A 22,940-nucleotide genomic window follows, 5' to 3' on the forward strand; every position below is an offset into this window, starting at 1 on the left:
CCCCTCACACTCCATTTTCTCACCTCTCGTCTCACATTCTTTGAATCCTCTCTCTCTCCCCCGTCTTCTTAGCACCCCACCCCTCTCTTTTTCCATTTGGTCGTAATTCTTTTCAACCCCTCTCTTAACCAGTTCCCCTGTCTCACCCTGGGTCTCACCCTTCTCTCCACCTCTTCCTCCCATGCCAGCTTCCGAATCTCAATCTCCTCGCTCTCTCTTTACTGTCCCCCTAGCCCCCGCTATCACTTTACTCTCCCCTACCCCTCGCTCCCTATCCCCTCGCTCTCACTTTACTATCCCGTTCCCACCCCCCTCTCGCTCTCCCTCTCTCTCGGTTGATATTCTTACTTTATTTTAATACCCAAAATAAATTCTAAATTAGCTATACTCATCCTCTTGGGTTCTAGACACATGGCGCCATGTACGTGATGGTGCCAATGTGTCTAGCTCCCATGGTGTGTGGTTATATTTTGGATGTCTTTTGAATTATTCATGAAGACAATTTGACAGTGACTGATGTAGGTGACATGATTCTTATTCATCCAATGATACTCGTACAAAAGTCTCACATAGCAGTGATGAGAAAAAAATGACCAATAAAGAATAATGCACTAGGACAAGCACATGTATATGTAAATATCATGTCAGTGACATGGGCACCTCAACCAATTACAGCTTTGGAATATCATGACATACATGTAGTGTTCACTATTGTGCAGATCACATGGGGTAGAGCAGTAATGCCACACACACGTTCTAGAGCATTTGTTTTGATGAATATTAGGTAAGCTTAATTGGAGATATTTCCCACGCTGTCAGGTTGTTGAATGTCGATACATGTCGATTGTCGAAAGTATTTTCTTCCGACATGGCGATACACAAAATCTCTATCGATAACACCACTACAATGATTAAGACAATACATTTGAATGTACCCCGCTAATACCTTATTTTGTATGCACCTGTTTGACATATCCAGTCATTTGCTACCAAGTGTGGCATGCCGTGATGGTTCTTGATCTACAAAGTTCATATAAATGAGACTATATCTACAAAGCTTGGCTCAAAGCTGAAAACTGATTGGCTTATACCGGTACTATGGTGTACTTACAAAATTATGTGATATGCTGCTAGTAGCTGGGAAATTGTCTGCTACTTCTACTTGTAACTGTAAGAAAAACCAAACAAAATCTACTGTCTTAGAAATTTGCTTATAAAAAGTGCAAATAATTTGCAAAATTGCTATAAATAATGTCACTTATAAATACTTCATTACAGGAAATTCAAAGTGGAGTGGACCCTGTAGTTACAGGGTGTCATCAGAGTCCATGCCACCTCCCAAAAGCTTTCTAATTAGTCCGTCCGAGATTGTATCTGTGCGTATTTCAAAATACAACGCAAACGCACGACCTTGGATACTTACTAAAAATAAAAAATACTAAGCAATCACAAGCAAGTTGGCTTGGTTGGATTCACTTCTGCGTCATGCACACACGGGCGTTCATCACTCAGTGTACGAGGATGATGTCATCACGCTGTTGGCAGCTGTGTTCATTCAAATGAAATTTGCACTATAGAAATGGAATGCATGTATTTTTGAATTTTCTGCTGCAATTCAGTGTGGTTTGCAGGCAGAGTGTTAGCTAACCACCTGTCATTTTGGACAGGCAGTTTGCTCATGGGACATGCAAAATTAATGGCTGTGACATATGCTTTGAACTGACTGAACCCTCAGAAGGGAAAGAGGTCTGGTTTATTTTTTCATGAATTTTGGACAGGCAGTTTTGGTGAAAATGACAAGCACTTGTCAAATCCTGCCCAACGATGATTTGCTCTGCTAAATTTGAGTTATTCCATGAAATTCAAGTAACTTTATTCGTCTGGATTGAAATGTCAGCTTTGTTTGAACGTCACAGTAATGTCAACCATGTGCTAATCTGTCTGTATTGATTGTTAATGAATATTTGGATTACCGGCGGTATCACATTAGGGTGATGTCAGCACAGAACGACATGTGAATGTAAATCGTGTGAGCTGAATTTTACATGTCTGTTTGGGGAGATTCTCTCGCAAGATGCCACCATTAAAAAAAGCAGAAACCGCAAGTAAGTGGCATTCTGATTCAATTTTCTCTTAATTTTAGCCCGCACTAAAATTTGGCTAGCTACAACCCTGCTGATGATATGAAGTAACAGCATATAAGTGCTGTTTTAAATGTCGTCGGCTGTATTCCATAGTGGCGTATAGTGATTTTTGGTCATTTTTTGAAAATTGGCACATATGTTTTTAATGATGTTCTCTTTCATTTTTTCTAAGTCTCATCAGTCATACTTAGCTAATTAATTTGTAATTAATTAATTAAATGTGGCGTATAGTTACAAAGTGACATTTTTATTCCATAGTGCCGTATCGAACATACGCCACTTTTTATACACATTATATAATTATGAAATATCGGCAAAAATGAAAAACATCGTATGTCAGAGTGGCGTACGCGTATCGGACCTATACGCCACTATGGAATACTTAACGACTAAAAAGTAATGCCATAGGGATTACACGGCGACCGAGGTGGCGTCACGGTTAACGTAAGGTTAGGGTATTGCGTTTTGTTCGCTTTTCCATAGTGACGTATAGTTTTATTGTCAGTTTGCCAGCAATAGTATGTATTTATTTCTTTTGAAAAATATATAACAATAAAATCTATTTAGTTTACTACAGAAATTTCACATCATTTACAAAATATAATGAATGTCTGATTTACACAACTCGATTTTAAATTGGCATTTCTTCAAACCCGATTTTCTCGAAAAGTTGTTTATTCAGGGCGCCCACTATACGCCACTATGGAATACGGACTGACGATGTGTGCTTTATGTATTAAAAGCACTTCCAGGCAATTTGCTATTTTGGTCCCTGCATGACACATACTATCTCCCAGGACTGCTACTTGACACTCCCTCACACACATACATGCACCCCAGTCCCCCAACCCCACACTGTGAGACCTACCTCTTCTCCTGCTAAGTACATCATGTCTGTGTCCCATCCTACTTTAACATTGGTGTTTCGTTTGAACACTACACACATATCTGGAGTCAGCTCTCGCATTTTCATTGCTTTGGATAATGCCTCCCTCAGTGTTGTGCCTGGTTTAGCTAAAACCTAAAAAAACAAAAACAAAAAATAAACAAACAGCAGGACTGTTAGGGCTAATTATGCCTAACTTTGCCTTCATTGAGGCCTTAATTAACCCTACCTGCCCTCAATACTACAAAATACTACTCTATAAAGCAACTGCAAGCCCAAGCATTTCATGTGATTGTATTACACCATCATCCAAAAACAAAAAAATGTTGCCACGGCAGCATACACACTCATGGCTTCCTATCACTGGTCTTGTGTTATGCACCAGAAACCGGACCAGATAAAACAGCTTTTCTCTTCATCTTCCTTCTTTCTACATTTAACTTCTTTCCCTTCCCTTCCCTTAAAGAGGAAGCCCCACCAGAGCAGTTCTTCTGGGGTGAACCAAACCTGCCTGGTTATCAAATTAATCAGTGACAAGGTTATCTCTGAATTTGACAGGTGCTAATTGATGCAATAACATTAAAACATCAATTAGCAAGGCAAATTCACAGATAATCTTGTCACTGATTAATTTGATAACCGGGCAGGTTTGGTTCACCAAAGAAGAGCTGCTCTGGCAGGACTCCATCACAATATAATAACTCTAACCAACTTACAGAAGTTCTTTGTTGATTGGGCAGGTACGCCCTCACTGGCAGCACAGGGATCTCCCCCTTGGATGCGGACGATGGTAGACTAAGTGGTGGTGGTCTGGGTGGGGTGGTCACTTGTTGCACGTCTAGATTACCTCCCATCTCGGGAGTTGTTATATGTGGTGGCGGCAGGTACAGTTCTGGTACGGGAGTTGAGACTGGAGACGGTGACGCTCTCCCATTACTCCGACGATCTCTGAGGTCTTGCTCTTGAATTTGTAGTTGATTTAGTTTTTCTGTAAGTTCTTCATATTCCTATGGTGAGAAGTAATGAGAGTAAAAAGTCTGTTAATGCGCTGCATGGCAATGCTAGCCATAGGCATCAACATAAAAGTCCCAAGTTTTGAGATATTTTCTCGAAATATCTAGAGGTATCTCAAGAACTACAGAACCAATACTAGGGTTATTTGTACTCATTTTAATGCAATTTTATTGCTGATTCCAATATGATCAGATCACAAGCGTGAAGTCCTTATGGCCTGGGTCCAGGGCCCGCCTAAGGGCCCTTGCAGTTCTGGGGTTCTATATTCGCTGTCGTAGTGCACGTTAGTAACCATTAAATATTGGTTACTGCTCCAAGCCTGGGCTCATACACCTGTTCCGAATTTTGATATGCCATAGGCTTTGTGTTGTGATCATTTCGATCAGTGGTTTGTAACAAAGAAAGCGTGATCCCCTTGACCTAACAACGGTCATATTATAACGTGCACTACGACAGCGAATAGATGCTCTCTGGTGCAATCTGAGCCTTATTTCAGGCTTATTTTTCATAAAATTTAATTTATGACCAACATTTCATAAATAACAGGCCTTGTCTTAAATTGAAATTTTCAAGACATTTAGGAGTGCTGTAGGGGTGCGATTGAACCGCACACCTGTAGATGCTTTATAGTAAGCGTGTCCAATATTTATCAAATTTCTAAATCACAAGAAAAAAGCTGACACAGAAGGAAAAAACTTCGCCCAGTGCAAATCACAGCATAAAACGTGCCCTGGAGGGGGGATCTGAAAATTTGGCTAACATTTGGAACTTTCAATTTTTTTTTATGGGTCTGTAAAACTACATGTATTTACCCCTGAAATCAAACAGGAGTCACTCCAGGATTCACTCACCTCAAGAAAAATTGATGGCGGATGTTGTGTATCCCCAAATCTATTGATAAGATCATCTAAACTCTTCTTGGTCAGCTCTATAAATTGTTGAACATGGTGTATCTAAAATGTAGAAAGACAAAATAAAGGAAGAAAAGATGAAATAATTGGATACTTTTTATTATAGAGCTGTCTTGTAAGCAGAGGTCGCACTAATGCGCGTCTACGCGTCCACTGTTGCTGGGACGCAATAAAATTAACCTTAAGCTTCTGTACCTTATACGTTCGACAAGAATATCTCAGACGCGGAGAAAATCGGGCATGTAAAAACTTATTGACAGGGCACAAAACAAATTCCGATCATTTCAGACAAAATGTCAAAAATAAATACTCCAAGAACTATATCATCAGGCCTTTCACTCTGAATACCAATCTGTTGAAGCATTGTGCGAGTCAAGGCTTTGCGAATAAAATAGTGTAACAATTGACTCCACCTGCAAAAAATCTCTCCCTTGTATAAACTGTCACTGGGGGGTTTCCCCGGATCATGCATGCACAAATTTTTACTACTCAAGCGACGACTATCGGTATAGTTTTATACCTATTCCATAGCAAATCATCATTTAATTTCCTTGTCATGCTGAGTAACAATTAGTTTCCTCAACACAAAAAAGTCAATTTTGTATTCTTTACTGATGGCAATATACAAATGTAGGATAAAATAGCAGTAAATTAGTGTTGAATTCTGCACCATTTATATTAAAAATACACATAAACATTGTTGTGTGATCGTAATTTTTCAGAACGTTGCCAGTTTTGAAGGGTTTGATTCAGGTTTAGGAGGTGAAAGGTTAGAATTAGGACTACGTTTTCGATAATTAAGGTGGTACTACACCCCCTGATAAATTTTGTGACTAATTTTACATTTCTCTCAAAAATAACTACACACTGGTAACAAAAGTTATAAATGTATATTATAGGGGCAAGGAATCCAATTACTGAAATGTCAGTGATTCAAAACAAGTGGTTTGTTATATGTTAAAAGAAATGAGGTACATTCTAGTGGTACCTCTTATTATAAATAACGTACCAGTACCACTTGTCTTGAGTCACTGAAATTCCAGTATACATAGTAACTGGATTCCTTGCCCCTATAATATGATACATAACTTTTGTTACCAGTGTGTTATTATTTTTTGAGAACAATGCAAAAATAGACAAAATTTATCAAGGGGTGTAGTACCACCTTAAGGGTTGGCGTTCTGGCTAAATAAAAAGCCCCAATTTAACATTACATGAACAATAGGACTGGATTGGGTTTGCACCCCCATATTTTGGGGACCAATAGATTCCACCAGATCCCTCATGAGCAGTATATATTTGCAAATTTTGTATACTAACTTAAAGGCCAAGTAAAATAAATAACACATACATGTTGTCTGACACTGTTGTGCAGAACTATCTCATTTTGGAAAATGGATCTCATTTTGAAAATCATCTCAAATTGGATAGAATTGAGACCCAATTTGAGAATGAATTTGAGTACCAATATGAGATCCATAATCACCAAATTGGTGCTAAATACATTGGTGCTACCAAATGTTTGTCATTTCATGGTCAAAGAAGTTGGGGATCATCAAAATTGTATTTTTGACAGAGCAAGGCCTAATTACTCCAATTTAATAGCTAAAGTAGTATTGGGAATTTTGTGCTTGCAGATCAGGTTTCTCTGCTAAGAAGGCAAGGTCAATTATACTATTGACACAGACTTCAAATGTATGTATCCCACTTTAAATATCAGGGTGTTGCTTCAGTTTTCACTGCATGAATTATTTCCACATTACTTATAGCTGTTGTTCTTTTAATTTTTGTAGCAAACAACCTGAAACCAACTACATTGTATCCTCCTGGAATTTATAAGTCCTTTGTTACTGATTGAGTTTGCAATTTTCCAAGCAATTTTAGGAGTATTCAGATTTTAAGTTTGTGAGATATTCTGATAAATAATTTGAAAAACATTCTCTTGAAAAAGAAAAACATTTTTAGATCAACTTTACCATATGGTCACCTTGTGTATACTCAAAAGACCATGAACAGCAATTAAACCCATACTTGACCATGAGAAGTCTAGACACTGGTTCCATACAGTACCATACTTCATCAAGTATAATAGTTAGCAACTTAGCACCCAATAAAACCTAATTGGGTGGATTATATCTCAATTTGTCACTCAAATTGGATCTCATATTGGATCTCAAATTGCTTCTCAAATCTATTCAATTTGAGACGATTACAAATATGAGATCCATTTTCCAAAATGAGATACTTTTGAATATCAGTGGAACTTTCTCAAAATTTGGTGAGGGAGGCCCTTATTATTGGTTATTTTGTTACAAATTGACCATTGATTTCTGTGTAAAATTGCAATTGCAAAGACTTTGTCAACATTATCATAAAAATGGGGAGGCTCCTTAGAATATTATTGTTATTTCACCATGAAGTCCTGCCCTTAGCTTGGAGAAAGTGTTTGCAATATGTAAACTTATAACCAAGAACTTCTTTACATGTTTTGACTTCACAACAATATCAGAAACAAAGAAAGGGAGCAAATAAGACAAATAACATTAACAAAAATATTTGAAAATCTCAAAAAATCGGTGAGGGTGGGGACGATACATGTTATTTATCTTACTTGGCCTAATGGCCTAATCTCAAACCTGACTAAGCTCAAATAGCTAACTCTGGGGCTGATCAAAAATGAACATTTATTATTTCAGTCATAACTTGACCCCCCCCCCCATAAATGTCACCCATTGAGCACCAACTTTTACTTCAGGTACCGTACATTTTAGATTGGTCCCAGATGAACTCCTATGATAACTTTATAACCGCTTGGTCAAATTTGATGTTTCAAACATCATTTTAATCCTATGTCATGTACAAATACAACTGGATGCTAAAATAAATGACATGTACATGTAATAACTAACATGCTTAAAATTTGTTATGTGCAGTCGCTAGGCCTCAAATACAACAACTATGAACTGCCATTGAAGTCTAATGATGGAGGATGTAGTGATAGACACATGGAATAACTTCTAGTGATGTGGTCGGCACCGTTTTTTATTGTCGACATGTCGATATAATTCGTATACCGACGTCGACAGTGTGTCGACATAAAAAAAATTCTAAAAAAAAATTTTAAATTTTCAAAAAATATTTTTGGCCAGAAAATCAAGTTATAGGCCCAAACTGACTTGTTATTCAAGGTTGGAAACCAGAGAAATACTGCTACTCAAAAAAAATGCCAATTTTTTTTTTACAAAGTTGAAAAAGTTGTACATTTTAATTACTTTTGTTTCTATTGAACAGCTAGCATTGCATACTAATTCAATGTGTCCCTGACTGTTCAATAGAAGCAAAGGTAATCAAAATGTACAAGTTAATCCAACTTTGTAAAAAAAAAATTGGCAATTTTTTTTTTTTTTTAGTAGCAGTATTTTCTGGTTTCAACCTTGAATAACAAGTCAGTTTGGGCCTATAACTTGCTTTTCTGGCCAAAAATAAAAAAAAAAAAAAAAAAAAAAAATAAAAAATGATTTTTTGATGTCGACATGTCGGCATACGTGCCGACGTCGACATTATGTCGACATAAGGCATGTCGACCACATCACTAATAACTTCCCAAAGACGTTGTAAATGTCAGAACAAGAAACAAATTCAAGGGCAAAAGTGACAAGTTTTGGAAAAAGAATGGATACCGGTATATAATGGGGTAGGCCTGCACGACTAAGTCCAAGTCGCCAATAGTCAATAAGATTGCCAATTGGCGACTATTCCTGAAAGTTCAACTTGTAAGCAACAAAATTGAGTCTATGGGTTCTAGTGCGCGCTAAAAATTGTCCAAGAACTTGAGCTACCAATTTGAAAATAAAGTCTAGCCAAGAATTTGCTCACCGATAGCTTCACGTTCTAGGCTAGAGACCATATAGCAAAGCATTTAAAATCTAGTCGGATTTGCTGAAGTATGACACAGGGTAAAGCAATGGAAGTTTAGAAGTAAACACAATGGATCACGACCATGATGACAAGCAATAACATCAAAAATGTTGAACAGCAAAATTTTTGACTGTTCAAAAAATAGGCAAATCTTGCTCAAAAAAGATACAGTTGACTCATCTAAATAACTTTCATCCAAATTTCAATATTAACAGAATAACCTCTGTTGAAAAAACTTGTACCGCTGTCCGAAAAATGATAGCAACATACTCTAGTGTCGAATGCATAACCATGTGCAAATTCAAAGCTAGAGTTCTCAAGTAAAAATCATCGTGAAAGTTAATTAGACATCTTCCTACATGTAGGCCTATGTACAGGAGCTAAGCATTGTTAATCGGTGATGAATCCACACTTTTCCAGTAGCGTATGATACGCGAGCGCAAAGCTGCCCTCGCGAAGTAAACCACGCAGACGACGCGGACGCATCGTTGTTAATCAGTGATGAACAACGGCGAAACATGATTGAATCCCTAATTTGGCCTAAATGAATGAAGTGTGTTTTAAATACGGTATTGATTATGTCGTCATGCTCATGGTCATCACTTGTCTGTACAATAATAAATGTCCTATATTCGGCCGACTGTTTACTGGACAGTGTACCCGTATGTTTAAAAGTTAAATGTACTATTGTGATAATTGTCATTGTCATTTTTTGTAAACAAAAAAAAAAGTAAACTTGAACTTCAAGCAAATTTTAACCTTTGCATGTTTGATAGTCATTAGTCACCAATCTAGTCGTAGTCGCAACTATTTGGGTGGCGATTGAGTAACTACTAAAAAGGCCTTTGTTGTTTGAACATTTTAACATGTTCAATGTTGTAAAACCAAGTCATTCATTGACATTGAAAATCATTACAAATTACAAGTGTAAATTTTCACCACTGCAATTTTCACAATATGATTCACTTGTGATAAATCTAGCCCAATGTTGCATCTAGATAGTCAATAAACAAGATTCATTTATGCATGGAAATGTTTCAAGAGAAAGCAATAAGAAAGGAAATGACAACAAGTGGCCTGTTTCAAGCTGTCAGCCCATCCAGACAGAACTCAGACAGACAGACAGTACTATGACGGGATGGGAGTAGGCCGACCTTTTTCGACATGCCTCTATTTCCAGCAACCAAGGCTAAAATCGTGTGCAAATCATTACCTCTTGTTCCATTGTTCCTTCGGATTCTAGAATGTCCATTTCGTCCTGTGGATGCCCGTTATCCATGTTTAATCCGTCATTTAGTGGAAGAATATGCGTCTGTGATCGCGAGCTGTCCTCCATCGCCATTTTGTATTACCACTAGTCTTTCATACATACTTCTTTCATGACAACACACAAAACAATGAAGGAAAAATATGCGTCAGGCTGCGTTATAGACTAGACTAGCTCAGTTTGATCACGTGACAATCCCAATGCTGGTTCCCTTGAAACACCTGGTTCTTGTTCACCGTCGGGTCATTGACGTAACAAAATCGAGTCTCTAAATAACCTATGTGCGGACGAGAATGTCATGTTGAAAAAGTAAACAAAAGTCGCTATTTATTTCCTGGTTTGATCAAGGTTGAATATTGTATTGTTCTTTGATTTTTTTTCTTGAAAAATGTTATCAAGGTGAGGTGCCTGGATATATGAGAGCTTATGCTGCTCATGTTAAACATATCAAGTTTATATTTGTATTTCCTGTAGGCCTGCTTTCTTTTTTTTTTTCATTCCCTTTTGTGTTTATTGTTCAACTGCATGTGCATATTATTCAAGTTCAGGTGCGTTAAAAATAATTTTATAACAACGTTTTGACAACATTTTTACAATGTTGGTGTTTTTCATATAAAACGTTTGAAAATGTTTTCATCTGAGACAAAAAATAGCTTATTCATGCCCTCGAAGTAAATTGTACATAAATCTAAGGGAGCGATCGTTATTTATGGCGGGGGGGAATGGGTAAATTTAGGGGGAACACGAAATTTTTTGTGGTCTTGAGGGGGAACCTGAAATTTTAGTTGAACCAAGAGGGGGATTGTTACATTTTAAATGGAGAACATTGGGAAAACAAGGGGGAATGCGAAAATTTTGAGCGGACGCGAGGGGGGAATGCGAAATTTTGTGTCGATATTTTTGCCAAAACACCCATTCCCCCCCTGCCGTAAATAACGATCGGTCCCTAATGATATGTGGGGAATTCCATGAAAAGGTGGAAAAAATAAAATCAAAGAAAGACCTGTAACTCAGTTTAATGAAATACCATGATAGGCCACAGCCATAGTAAATTGGGTATTGTAAGAAAGTGCGGACATTTTTTTACTCAAAAAAACACCTTAAAAGTTTAACTTTTTGGGGATAAAATGTCTATCTTCAATTTTAATTGATGGTCGGCTTTTTATCCCAGCTACATGCACTTTAAGTATAGGCCTATATCATTAGATTTTTAATGCTAACTTCGAGGACTGTTAAATGTCAAAAATTTCAAAATTTTCAATTTTTAATAATGTGCCATAAATTTGTTTTGTATCGCGAATTTCTAAAAATCAAAATTATTTGATATGCAGAAGGACATTTCCTCGTATTCAGAACGTAATTTGGTGTGTCTGATGGTCCCACAAAATACTGTACTTTATTTTAATAATACATTTCTGGCATAGGCCTATTATCTGATAATCGAGTCACAAAAATCAAAGACTTGGAACAAGTCTAAGCACTCAAAATCTTGAGTAGGCCTATTTGACAAACTTTTGCTCAAAATTCACATTTTTTTGTTATAATTAAATGATTGGTTGTAAAAATGAAACATGTCTTTTCCTAGAAATAGAATGCATGAACTGAAATTAGTCTTAGGACAAGTCTTTGGGCTTGATTGTCACAGCATGCCAAAAAGACCCTAAAAACGCATGTTTTTGACCCTTATTTTCATAAATTGGCCAAATATTAAAATTGTACTTTTATTGCTAGTTAGAACTAACTAAAGGATTAGGATTTAGCTAGGTTTCATTTGGCAAAACAGGATACAAACAGGATAGGCCCTAATATTTTTTTAATTGGCCCAAAACCCAAAAAATTTAAAAAAATAAAATTAGTGCCGTATTTTTCTGGAATAGGGATTAACCCTAAACGTATAACCTGTCACCCTGACACTAACCATAAACTCCATTGCTAACCATAACCTGAATCATAACCCTAATCAACAGAATATTAATCTTTAATTCGAGAACATCTTTCTTTTCAGGGTATCTTTGACATTGGCTGTCGACTGTAAAAGTCTTGTAAAAGGTAAAACTAAGAACTATAAGAGCGCCATCCACTGAATTAAATTAAAATCATTTTATAAATAGGGAAATGTTGCGGGGGTGTTTATAGGCCTATGTATGTAGGCCTACATAGTCTGCACAATGCCCAAATAAAAGCTAATAAAGAAGGAGAAAGAAACTTATCAGGAAATGTAAGAAAAAACGAAAATAGAGTAATGGGAATATAATCAAATAAATAACATGCAAACGGGAAAGCAGCAATATAAAAAATTCAAAAATAATATGTAGAAAAAAGAAAAGCTAAAAAGGAAATGCAAGAAAGGACAGATAAAAAATAATATGAACAGAATTAGATAAATAAATAACATGGAAATGAGGAATCATAAGCTAAGCAGCAAATATAAGAAATGAGAACACAAGAAAGGAAGAAAGAAAGAACCTACAAACATGACAAAGGAAAAATGTAAGAAGGGACAAATTTTGATAAATAAAATTTACCTTTTCAATTATTCTACCTGTTCAGTGACTCCTGTTTCAGTCAACGCTCCCATCTAATTAGCTAGCGGGGCCCAAGAAGGAAATTTGATACAACCAAACACCAACAGACTACCACCATCAGATCAAAATTCAAAATTGAACTTCGAAATAGATTTGATATACTCCAAGATTATGAGGATGTACATGTAAAAGAGAGTGTAGAGAAGAAATTGCAATATTTTAAGGCTATTTTGAGGATGCTTACAAAGGAACGGCACAGAATGTTCTCGTGTACAAAAAGAAGGGACAGAAACCATGGATCAGCAAGGAATCATAGGATCATTTAGAAGAGAGGATAAAACTGAAGAATAATGTTGAACAGGCAGAATCAAGCAGAATCAAACAGAATTTGATAGACGAATACCCAGGGCCGGATTTACCTTTTTGGGGCCCTGGACCAGGCCCAAATTTGGAGGCCGGCGGCCCAAACGCACCGTGAGAAGGCATTTTTAGATTTTACAAGGACATTTGCGCCCGAAGCGCCCGAAAATTTGTCAATTTTAGACTAGTTTAGCCCGAATTGAAGCTGAATTTTATTATAATAGGCCAGTGTGCGCGAAGCGCGCAAAATTGCGGAAGATGCACATAATTTGTACAGGGCAATTTTGGGCGCCCCAAAAATTTGGGGGCCCTGGGCCCGGGCCCATCTGGCCCTATGGTAAATCCGGCCCTGCGAATACCGGAGCAAAGACAAGGAAGTCAAGAGAAGTATGAGAATGGTCAAGCGGGAATGGGCCGATGATCTCGCATCACCATCTCGGGTAGAGACCGGCAGCGAGAAATGGGCGAATGGAGAAGTTATTTCACATTACAAAGATTGCATTGATAAAGGCAGAACTAGCAATGCAACGCTGTAAAGGACAAATCAGGGAACATATCAACAGTAGAATCCGCAAGGAGAACATGGAGAACAAGATGGAGAGAATTTTGAAGAAGTTCGAAAAAGACCATTACCAATCAACCCAGTAGGCCTATCAGAGGAATTAAATGACACTAATGACCAAGCACCGGTAATTGAGAATATCAATGATAATCTCATCTTAAAAGCAGAAATTAGAACAGCAATAAGAAAGATGAAAAATGGAAAATCTGGTGGTAAAGATGAAATCTTTTGAATTTTTGAAAGTAGCCAGTAAGCTAGAAGCCATGCAGCAAGCCAGTCTACGGTGTGTTTGTTTATGCTTTGGTCATATGTTTTTGTCCGGGGGAGAAGCCCCCCCTTTTCAAACTTTTCCCGGGGTCTTTATGTCCTCTCTTTTTTCAGAGGACTTTTCCACCTTGGGATTTGGTTGCAGGGAAGGGGTTTCGCGTGTTTGGTCATATGTGTGTTTTTTATGTTCTTTAATATCCTTTTTATTTCACGTTGTATAGTATTTTTATATGTGAGCTTCACAGCAATTCAGCTTTTACGAGGTTCGGTCAAGCCAAATTCTTTCTATCTCAATCTTGAACATGGTCATTGCATACCTCAATGCACCCGTCGCAATTTTTCTTGAAACCTTCTGGATCAACTAAATGGAAGTCGTCCGATTGTTCCATGAGCCACTCTTCAAGGCTCCTCAGTATTGATCTCCAGCAAACCATGAAGGTAGAGCTTAAAATTCTAAAATAGGTTTCACTAACTGGAGTGCCTAGGCCCCAATATGGTTGCTTTAGTTAAGGCATGGAAATAGTATCTACTATTTCTATGGTTAAGGGTAGACGAGGTATTGTTGGTCGAAGCAACCTAAAAATCGATTGGCATTATCTAGATCAATATATTATTGAAAATTAACACCTTGATGTTTTGCAAAAGTTCATTCTACAAATCGTATACTTTGCAAACTTGCTTAATTTATTGTTGTAAATGAGTTATGTACGTTTTACAAAAGTGTTGTTGTTTCAGCCCTCTTTACAACTTAACTCAAGAACCGCAGCACATATAAAAGTATATCTGTGATATTTTAATTCTTCTACACGCTCGCTATGAATTGAGCAACGCAGTTTTTGCCAAAGCTCACTACCATTCGTAAGATGCTGTGAACTACCAAATCACAACAGTTTAAAATAATTAATAACCATAACTAATCCCACTGTCGTGAATGGCAGCTTGACAAACTGAAAATAGGGTGCATATTAATCTACGACTACGAGGGTGCAGGACACAATCCAAGAACAGTCCCGTTCCTAGCACCAACCTTCTTCACTTGATGGCTTGCCTCAATTTTACTATGAAAATTGTATGATATTATGCCTATGATTGTACTTACTTACTTGGCAAATGAACTGTTAAGGGGTACTACACCCATTGATTTTTTTGTGCATTTTTTTGCATTTTGTGAAGAAATTAAAAAAAAAAAAATGGACAAAGTGGTATGCAAAATGAAGGGGCAAATATTCTCGTTTTATTGGTGGCATCGGTATCAACGTAGCTTACATTTTGGTAACTATTCTATATTTATTTGTGAAATGCATCTGAACTAGGCATTCTAAATTGTACTCACCATTTACATCCCAAGGTATATTAGTATATCCACCTTGCACTTCTCGATATATATCCAGTTAAAGACAGAATATCAAAATTATGCCTCATTATGATATCACAGACTCTCACATGTGTATTCAAAATTGATGCTTAAATTTGACCTGAACCAATTGACCTATAACCTGACATACGGTGACCTAATAGCCTTTTCTTCTCCTAACAACACATTATGGTATTAAATTGACTAATGACTATGCATCCATTGTGTAAGTGTTTATTTAATTCATTCAGTGTTATATATTTTGCATGCACCACTAGATTTTCTATAGAGAGTATAACAAAGGATTTAATATATTCTATTCATGTACCCTACTTGAACATGTTGAATAGAATAAATTATGGTTTGTTATGAAACACGCATCTGAGTTACTAGGATACAGTAAACAAAAAAATATATAGGGCTAAAATGACTTACTAAAATGGTTTAAAAACACTTTGTATGTAGATATATTTTATAAGTTCAGGACATGAGGTGATGAACATATTTATGTACTTCATAAATTTGCAGAAAAAAAAAAGAAGAAGAGGGTACTGATGAAAATCAGGGTATTATTCCCCCTTAAGACTCTCCCTGAATTTCAGAAAACATCGATGAAGACCTTCCACTATGGTGACCGAGTGATGATCTTCTTCGGGTGGGAGATCCAGGTGTGTTCACTGAATGGACTCATAATTCCAGTGATTAATGTATGTCTTATCACCTTTAACCTCATATGGATGAAACTTGTCTCGGTTCTCATTCTAAGAGTATAGAAGATGTGGACCTGATTATGTCAACTGGTATCAATGCATAAAGATTCTGAGACCCCATCTAGAAGACACCCTAGAATGCTAATGGATTTATGTTGAAAACACTTTGTGGCTAACTCATCGTTCTTGTTTGGTTATTTATTCATTATTAATGCCACTTTACAACTTGCCGACTGTTGGACACATCCTTGCATTACGTAGGCTGATTGAAGAGGTAAAGGCGCATAACCTGCCAGCGATAATAACATTCATCGACTTCAAGAAAGCTTTCCATACCATCCATAGAGGCAAGATGTTGAAGATACTCCGTGCCTACGGTATTCCGGAACTCATTGTTGAAGCTATTGGACAAATGTACCAAAACACAAAAGCCAAAGTAATATCACCAGATGGCGAGACAGAATTGTTTGAAATCTTAGCAGGAGTACTTCAGGGGGATACCCTCGCACCATACCTGTTTGTGATTGTCCTAGACTTTGCACTGAGAATAGCTATTGATGGAAACGAAGAGGAGCTAGGGTTCCATCTGGAAAAGAGGCGATAGGAGAGTTGGCCCAGTCGTGGTGACAGACTTTGATTTTGCTGACGATATCGCACTGTTGTCTGAGGAAATACACCAAGCACAAGAACTGCTTCATAGAGTGGAGACTTCAGCTGCTAAAGTGGGTCTGGAGATGAATGGAAGCAAAACAAAGTACATGTCCTACAATAACAGAAGAGAAAGCATCACAACAAATGAGGGTGTTTAACTAGAGGAGGTAGATGACTTCAAATACCTAGGCGCTTGGATGAAAAGCACAGAAAGGGATGTAAAGTTACGTAAAGCAGCAGCATGGAGGGCGTGCAGTAAACTTGAGAAAATCTGGAGGTCAACTCTTACCAGGAGTTTCAAACTCCGAATCTTTGCTGCAACAGTGGAGTCGGTGCTGCTTTATGGATGCGAAGCATGGACCATCACCCCTAAACTTGCAAAGGGATTGGATGGCTGTTACACCCGCATGCTAAGAACTGTTCTGAATGTGCATTGGAAGAAACATATGTCAAATGCAGACCTATATAGAGATCTTCCCAAAATAAGTCACAAGATCAGGGAAAGAAGAACCCGGTTTGCAGGCCACTGTTCCAGAAGTGAGAAGCCCGAATCTAAAATGGTTCATTGGATACCCAAGCATGGGAGGCGGAAACCTGGAAGACCTGCTCTGACCTACATTGACATTCTGGAAGGTGACACTGGACTGGAGGCAGGAGACTTCAAGACAGCAATGGAGGACAGGAAGTTGTGGAAAGCCATCACAGTTCGAGGACACCACTCGAATTAAACAGTAAGTAAGAATATCAAGGACCTTGTCACCATTTGCAGCAACTGTGCATTGTTAACATGGTTAATTTCATTTGAGTTTTCACCACCGTCGGAAGTAATTTCCACAATGACCCAGTGTTCACTTCTGGTAGTAACTGTGAATTCAAGGAGATAGGCTTCCTCTACAGGGTATCGTGCCTATACACAGTGATGCAGAAGTCGAATATATTTGCAGTAATGTTTTGAAGGAACAAGCTTTCAAATGAGACCAATTTTATTACCTTGCGACAAAGTAGCATACTTCTACGAACTTCTTGACCGAGCTGCGAGTGTGTTTGAATAAACCATGAATAATAATAATTGACACAACCTGGGATAATGAAGAAGTACCCAAAACTTGGAAGCAGGGGCTCATTGTCAAGTTACCAAAGAAAAGTGATCTCACAGAATGTGGAAATTGGCGAGAGATTACCAGGGCTGGATTTACCTTTTTGGGGGCCCTGGGCCAGGCCAAAATTTGGAGGCCCCAAAACTCACCGTGAGGATGGCGTGTGCGCTGATGTGGCGAAGTTTTGGTTTAGGTGTAAGATCGCGGACAGTGTCGGCGTGAGCACTACAATTTAGAGGAGAAGAGCAAAGATTTGACTAGGACATTTGTGCGCGCGAAAAATTTCAATTTCCGACTATTGTAGCCCCAAATGAAGGTGAATTTTGCTATTATAATGGGGCCTTTACGCGTTTCTGTGCTCCCTATTTTGGCCCTAAACATGGTGTTTTGAAGATGCACAGGGCAATTTTGGGGGCCCAAAAATTTGGGGCCTTGGGCCCTGGCCCATCTGGCCCAATGGTAAATCCGGCCCTGACGATGTCCCAAGCAAAGTATTTGGAAGAGTGCTTATTGATAGAATTAGAGATGGAGTAAACAAAAATTAGAGAGACACATGCACAGGCTGAATTTAGGAGTGAAATAAGTACAGTAGAGCAGATTTTTGTTTTGCGGAATATTATTAAGTCGTAGAGTGGCAGTCAACCTTATACATTACGTTTGTGGATACACCGAGAAAGCCTGTGGAGAATTATGGCCATCTATGGAATTTCATCAACAATAATTAGAATGGTCCAGATCTTGTTTGAAGATAGCGATAGATATGGCTTTAATTTCTTGATTGTGGTGGACTTGATTATGAAACAAACAACAGAGGGAAATATCACAGGAATCCGATGGAAATTTGTGATAGAATTAGAGGATTTGGACTTTGCGGATGATATAGCAATTGTATCACCTACCATTTAACACATGCAGGATAAGCATTGATAAGGCAACAAAGCTAAGTGAACTTGCAGCAACACCGGGTCTAAAAATAATACCAAGAAAACTGAAGTGCTTAGAATAAACAGCAAATTCAACACCAGGATAGCGTTAGCAGGCCAGCAATGTGCATAATTTATTTATTTGTGAAATCCATCTCAACTAGGCATTCTAAATTGTACTCACCATTTACATCCCAAGGTATATATATTAGTATATCCACCTTGCACTTCTCGATATATATCCAGTTAAAGACAGAATATCAAAATTATGCCTCATTATGATATCACAGACTCTCACATGTGTATTCAAAATTGATGCTTAAATTTGACCTGAACCAATTGACCTATAACCTGACATACGGTGACCTAATAGCCTTTTCTTCTCCTAACAACACATAATAGTATTAAATTGACTAATGACTATGCATCCATTGTGTAAGTGTTTATTTAATTCATTTAGTATATGGGATATTTTCAGTGACCACTTCCTAAATAAACCAATTTTTTTCAGCAACAATTTTATTATGATTCCAAAACATATGGTCTTCTCCTACATCGTGTAAAATAAGAAGCTCATACAACTCAAACAGCTCATGAGAAGCTCCTGCTAGAGTCCTGAAGGAGTGCAGCGCAGAACTTGCAAGACCACTCAGCCTGCTGTTTGAGCTTTGCATCTCCAAGGGAGTTTTCCCAAGCCAATGGAAGACTGCATCTGTCATCCCTATTCACAAGAGAGATTCGAAGTATAATCCATCTATGTACCGCCCAATCTCTCAACTCTGCATCATCAGCAAGGTAATGGAGGCTGTTGTACAGAACCAACTTCAGAAGTACCTCCTTGGAAACCAACTGATTTCAGACAGACAGTTTGGATTTAGGCCACATCACAGCACAGCTGACATCCTCACTATTCTGACACAAGGGTGGTCCAAGTCCCTGGACAGAGGCAACGAAGTGCGCCTTATTGCCCTGTACATCAAAGGAGCATTTGACAAGGTCTGGCATATTGGCCTTTGCTCGAAAATCATGGCAAAAGGATTATTCGGCAAGCTGCTCACCTGGATTAGGAGCTACAGGCTGACAGATCATTCCATCAAAGTTGTCCTATCTGGCCAGTCATCAAGTACTTCCTCCATATATGCATCAGTACCCCAGGGGTCAATATTGGGCCCACTTTTATTCTCTGTCTTCATTGATGACCTGGGTGATAAGTGTGGAAACCAGCTATACCTCTACGCAGATGATATTCCACCTTGTTTTGCGAGATTGCATCTAGAGACAACCCTGAAGCTGTTACTGCTGGCATAAACAGAGACCAGGAGAAAATGAGGATCTGGACAGACAGATGGAAGGTGACCCTCGAGCCATCAAAATGTAAGGCAAGGACAATATCCAGAAAGAAGAATCCAACCAAACTAGATTTTCTGTTTGGTACCACCAAACTGGCTGAGTAGGAGGAGCTGGCGACCCTGAAAGTCACAGTTGACCGCAAGCTGACCCGGACAAAGCACATCTCCATCTTCTCATCCAGAGCAGGACAGAGGCTGGGCGCTCTGAGGAGAGTTGCAAACAAACTTGATGTGAGAGGCAGAGCAATCGTTTACAAGGCGCAAGTTCGAAGCATTGTGATGGAATACGCCTCATTGTCTTGGATGAGTGCCATCGTCACCACTAAAGGATTATTAGACTCTATCCAGAGGAAGGCCCTTCGAATTATAGGTGTGAGCGAAGAGGAAGCGATTACAGAGCTGAACATCACAGCTCATCACATCTCTCCATCAAAGACGTCAAGTCGCTGCAGCAACAGCCCTCTACAAAATGCACACCAGCTTGTGCCCACCAGATCTGAAGGCACTGCTACCAAAGCCATTTGTAGTCAGAAGAGCTACCTGCTCCAGCTTGTCCATGTCTTGCCATGCTCTCACAGTACCAGTTTCTAGAACCATATCTACTGGCTGGTCCTTCATCCACACTGCAGTTCGCGTTTGGAATAGCCTACCAGATGGAGTAGTAGGAGACGTAACCGACAACGGCGCACCATCCTTCAAGAGACGAGCAGAGTGCATAAGCATCTCATTTCATTGTGTCTGATGCTTGAGTTTCAGTACCCCTTCACTCTTGTTGTTCCTAAGCTGCTGTGAACCACCGATTGGCCCATGTGGTTGTCTTTTATAGTGCCTAGGTCCCGGGCCTAGGTGCCTATATAAGTTCTTGACTTGTGTCACTCCTCATATGGGCTATTGTTCACTCTAGCATTTAAAAAAAAATACGACAATCCGTTGTTGAGTTATGAGACAAAAACGAAATTTAGATAGCATATTTTGCATTTGGCTCAGACAATCAAGGAAAAAAATAGTTGGCACACCTTGACATTATGTTGATGAGAAGTACAAACCTTCACCTTTCCCCTTTCCTCCCCATTCCCCCCTCAATTAATGTTGGAATGTGTTTTTTAACTTTAAAACCACCCATAAAAAGAGTGAAAACCACTCTAAAAGAGTGAAGTTTAACTCTTTCAAGGAGTTAAATAAAGGACAACTCTAAAAAGTGTTGTCCTGCATTTAACTAATTGAACGAGTTGAAATTCGGTGACACCTCCCTTTGAATTTTAGCATTGATTTGAAATTGCAAATAGCTAAGCGCGCACTTTATCATTAATATTCGTTCGCTTTTCCCGGTAAAGGAAATCTGGGGACAGCTTGGAAAAAGCTTAGGTTACAGTTGTGAGGGTGGGGTGTCTTCTATCCGAAGAGCCAGAGATGGCAATCATGTTGCCGTGCCCAAGGTCCAGCAAAAAGGTAAATCCGGGCATATACCAGCAAAAATGTATTTTTCGACACCCCCTTGAGAAAATGGTCTAGCGATGGCCCTGCTTGCTCTATAATACACGGGACCAACGGCTTTACGTGACTTCCGAACCACGAGACGTCTGACACATACCTACCTATATCTGCACGTGCTAAGCACTGTAGGGGAGGGGTGGTGGTGGTGGTGATGGGGTGAGAAGAAACTCTACAATTATATTCTGTAAACTGAACACAATTACAGGATTTCCGACCTTATAGGATCATTTTGAGATATGAAGAGAATTTTCACCTAAGACAAGCGGCAGCCCAAGGCTCGAACCCTCGCAGATTTTATTCGCCCACAGCGCAACGCAAACCGCTCGACCATCTCACCCTAGAAAGGTGAAGGAAAACAGACACGTTGACAGACATTATTTTTTTTTTATGTTCCTTGTATAATGCAATTCGGCCGTTTGGCCGCGATGTTGTGCAGGTAAATAAAATCATTTCATACGTGGTTCGTGGGTGTACGTCTAAAAGCTTGATGTTTTCAGTTTACTTTTGAATTTTGTATGGAAAACATTATTGTCATTTTCAATAATTATCATTACTTTAATAACGATAGCACGCGAAAAGACCACACCGAACGAGCCAGTTGGGGTTGCTGAAGGAAAATAACCATGCCAACATAAGAATGCCATCTTCTCGGTCTCTCAGAAATTTCAAACTAAATATTACTCTATTAAAAAAGACAACTAACCATTCAATAACTTATAATCAAAGGTCACAAACTGCATATCCTCTTTAACCCCGATGATGTGTACTTTGATCATGTTGATGATTATATCGCTAATAGCAAACTAACCAATCACGGGAAACCTATATGACACACCAAGTATGGTACCTCTTTTGGACGAATCATGCCGCCAAATTGTAGCGAGTGGAAAAGTAAATTGTATAATATTTTCTCTTGGCGGGAGTTTTCAGTAGGGAGGCCAAGATCGCTTCGTCAGATAAATTGGATGAGACATTAGAGTTAGCGTTGCAGTGATGTTGGTATTGGCGGCAGGGTTACTAACATAGATCAGGTGCGGGGCATCTTATTGCATCAGTAACGAATTCGGATTAAGGAGCCACATTAGGGTCAGCCTTTATTTACTTATTGTTAGAGCCTTAACTGTGTAAAGAGTTTTTGTGTGGTTTTAATAGCATGATCATGATGATGACATGTTAAAAGTACATGGATCCAGATTATACATCATGTATCGGCCGGCTATCAGCATGACAGCTCAGGCATGATCGAGATGGAGAAATGCGGAAGCCTCGGTAAAAGAAAAAAATATCATAAAAAGTTACGACCTTATTATCTTGTAATAATAGAAGCGACATTTACTCAGGTTAAGATGCGGCCAAAATAGAAAAGTAAACTCTTTGAACAACATGAATAATATATTCATTTGTAACATAGTAGATCGTCAAGTACTCCTCATATCATGGAGAGAGTTCGTTATTCTTTCCACATATATGATAATCTTGTCATTTAATAATGACAAAATGTCAGTCCA

General features: G+C 38.5%; 2 protein-coding genes across 2 annotated transcripts in view; one reads left to right on the plus strand and one right to left on the minus strand.

Annotated features, from left to right (window-relative positions):
* Window positions 1-10,245, minus strand: part of LOC140159326 (serine/threonine-protein kinase A-Raf-like) — a 38,548-nt gene extending 28,303 nt beyond the window's left edge. Inside the window, exons 1-5 of the mRNA XM_072182767.1 lie at window positions 10,087-10,245; window positions 4,896-4,997; window positions 3,747-4,037; window positions 3,013-3,165; window positions 1,112-1,168 (exon numbers count right to left, since the gene is read on the minus strand). Of these exons, the coding sequence (XP_072038868.1) occupies window positions 1,112-1,168; window positions 3,013-3,165; window positions 3,747-4,037; window positions 4,896-4,997; window positions 10,087-10,215 (732 nt within the window). The 5' untranslated portion in view covers window positions 10,216-10,245. The remainder of the gene's footprint in view (window positions 1-1,111; window positions 1,169-3,012; window positions 3,166-3,746; window positions 4,038-4,895; window positions 4,998-10,086) is intronic.
* A 5,884-nt stretch (window positions 10,246-16,129) lies between these two features.
* Window positions 16,130-16,522, plus strand: LOC140159646 (uncharacterized). The gene has a single exon (XM_072183140.1). It carries the CDS (start codon window positions 16,130-16,132, stop codon window positions 16,520-16,522), a length of 393 nt encoding a protein of 130 aa, XP_072039241.1.
* Window positions 16,523-22,940: the final 6,418 nt, after the last annotated feature.

This window comes from Amphiura filiformis, chromosome 8 (assembly GCF_039555335.1).
Source record: "Amphiura filiformis chromosome 8, Afil_fr2py, whole genome shotgun sequence".
NCBI classification, from domain to species: domain Eukaryota; kingdom Metazoa; phylum Echinodermata; class Ophiuroidea; order Amphilepidida; family Amphiuridae; genus Amphiura; species Amphiura filiformis.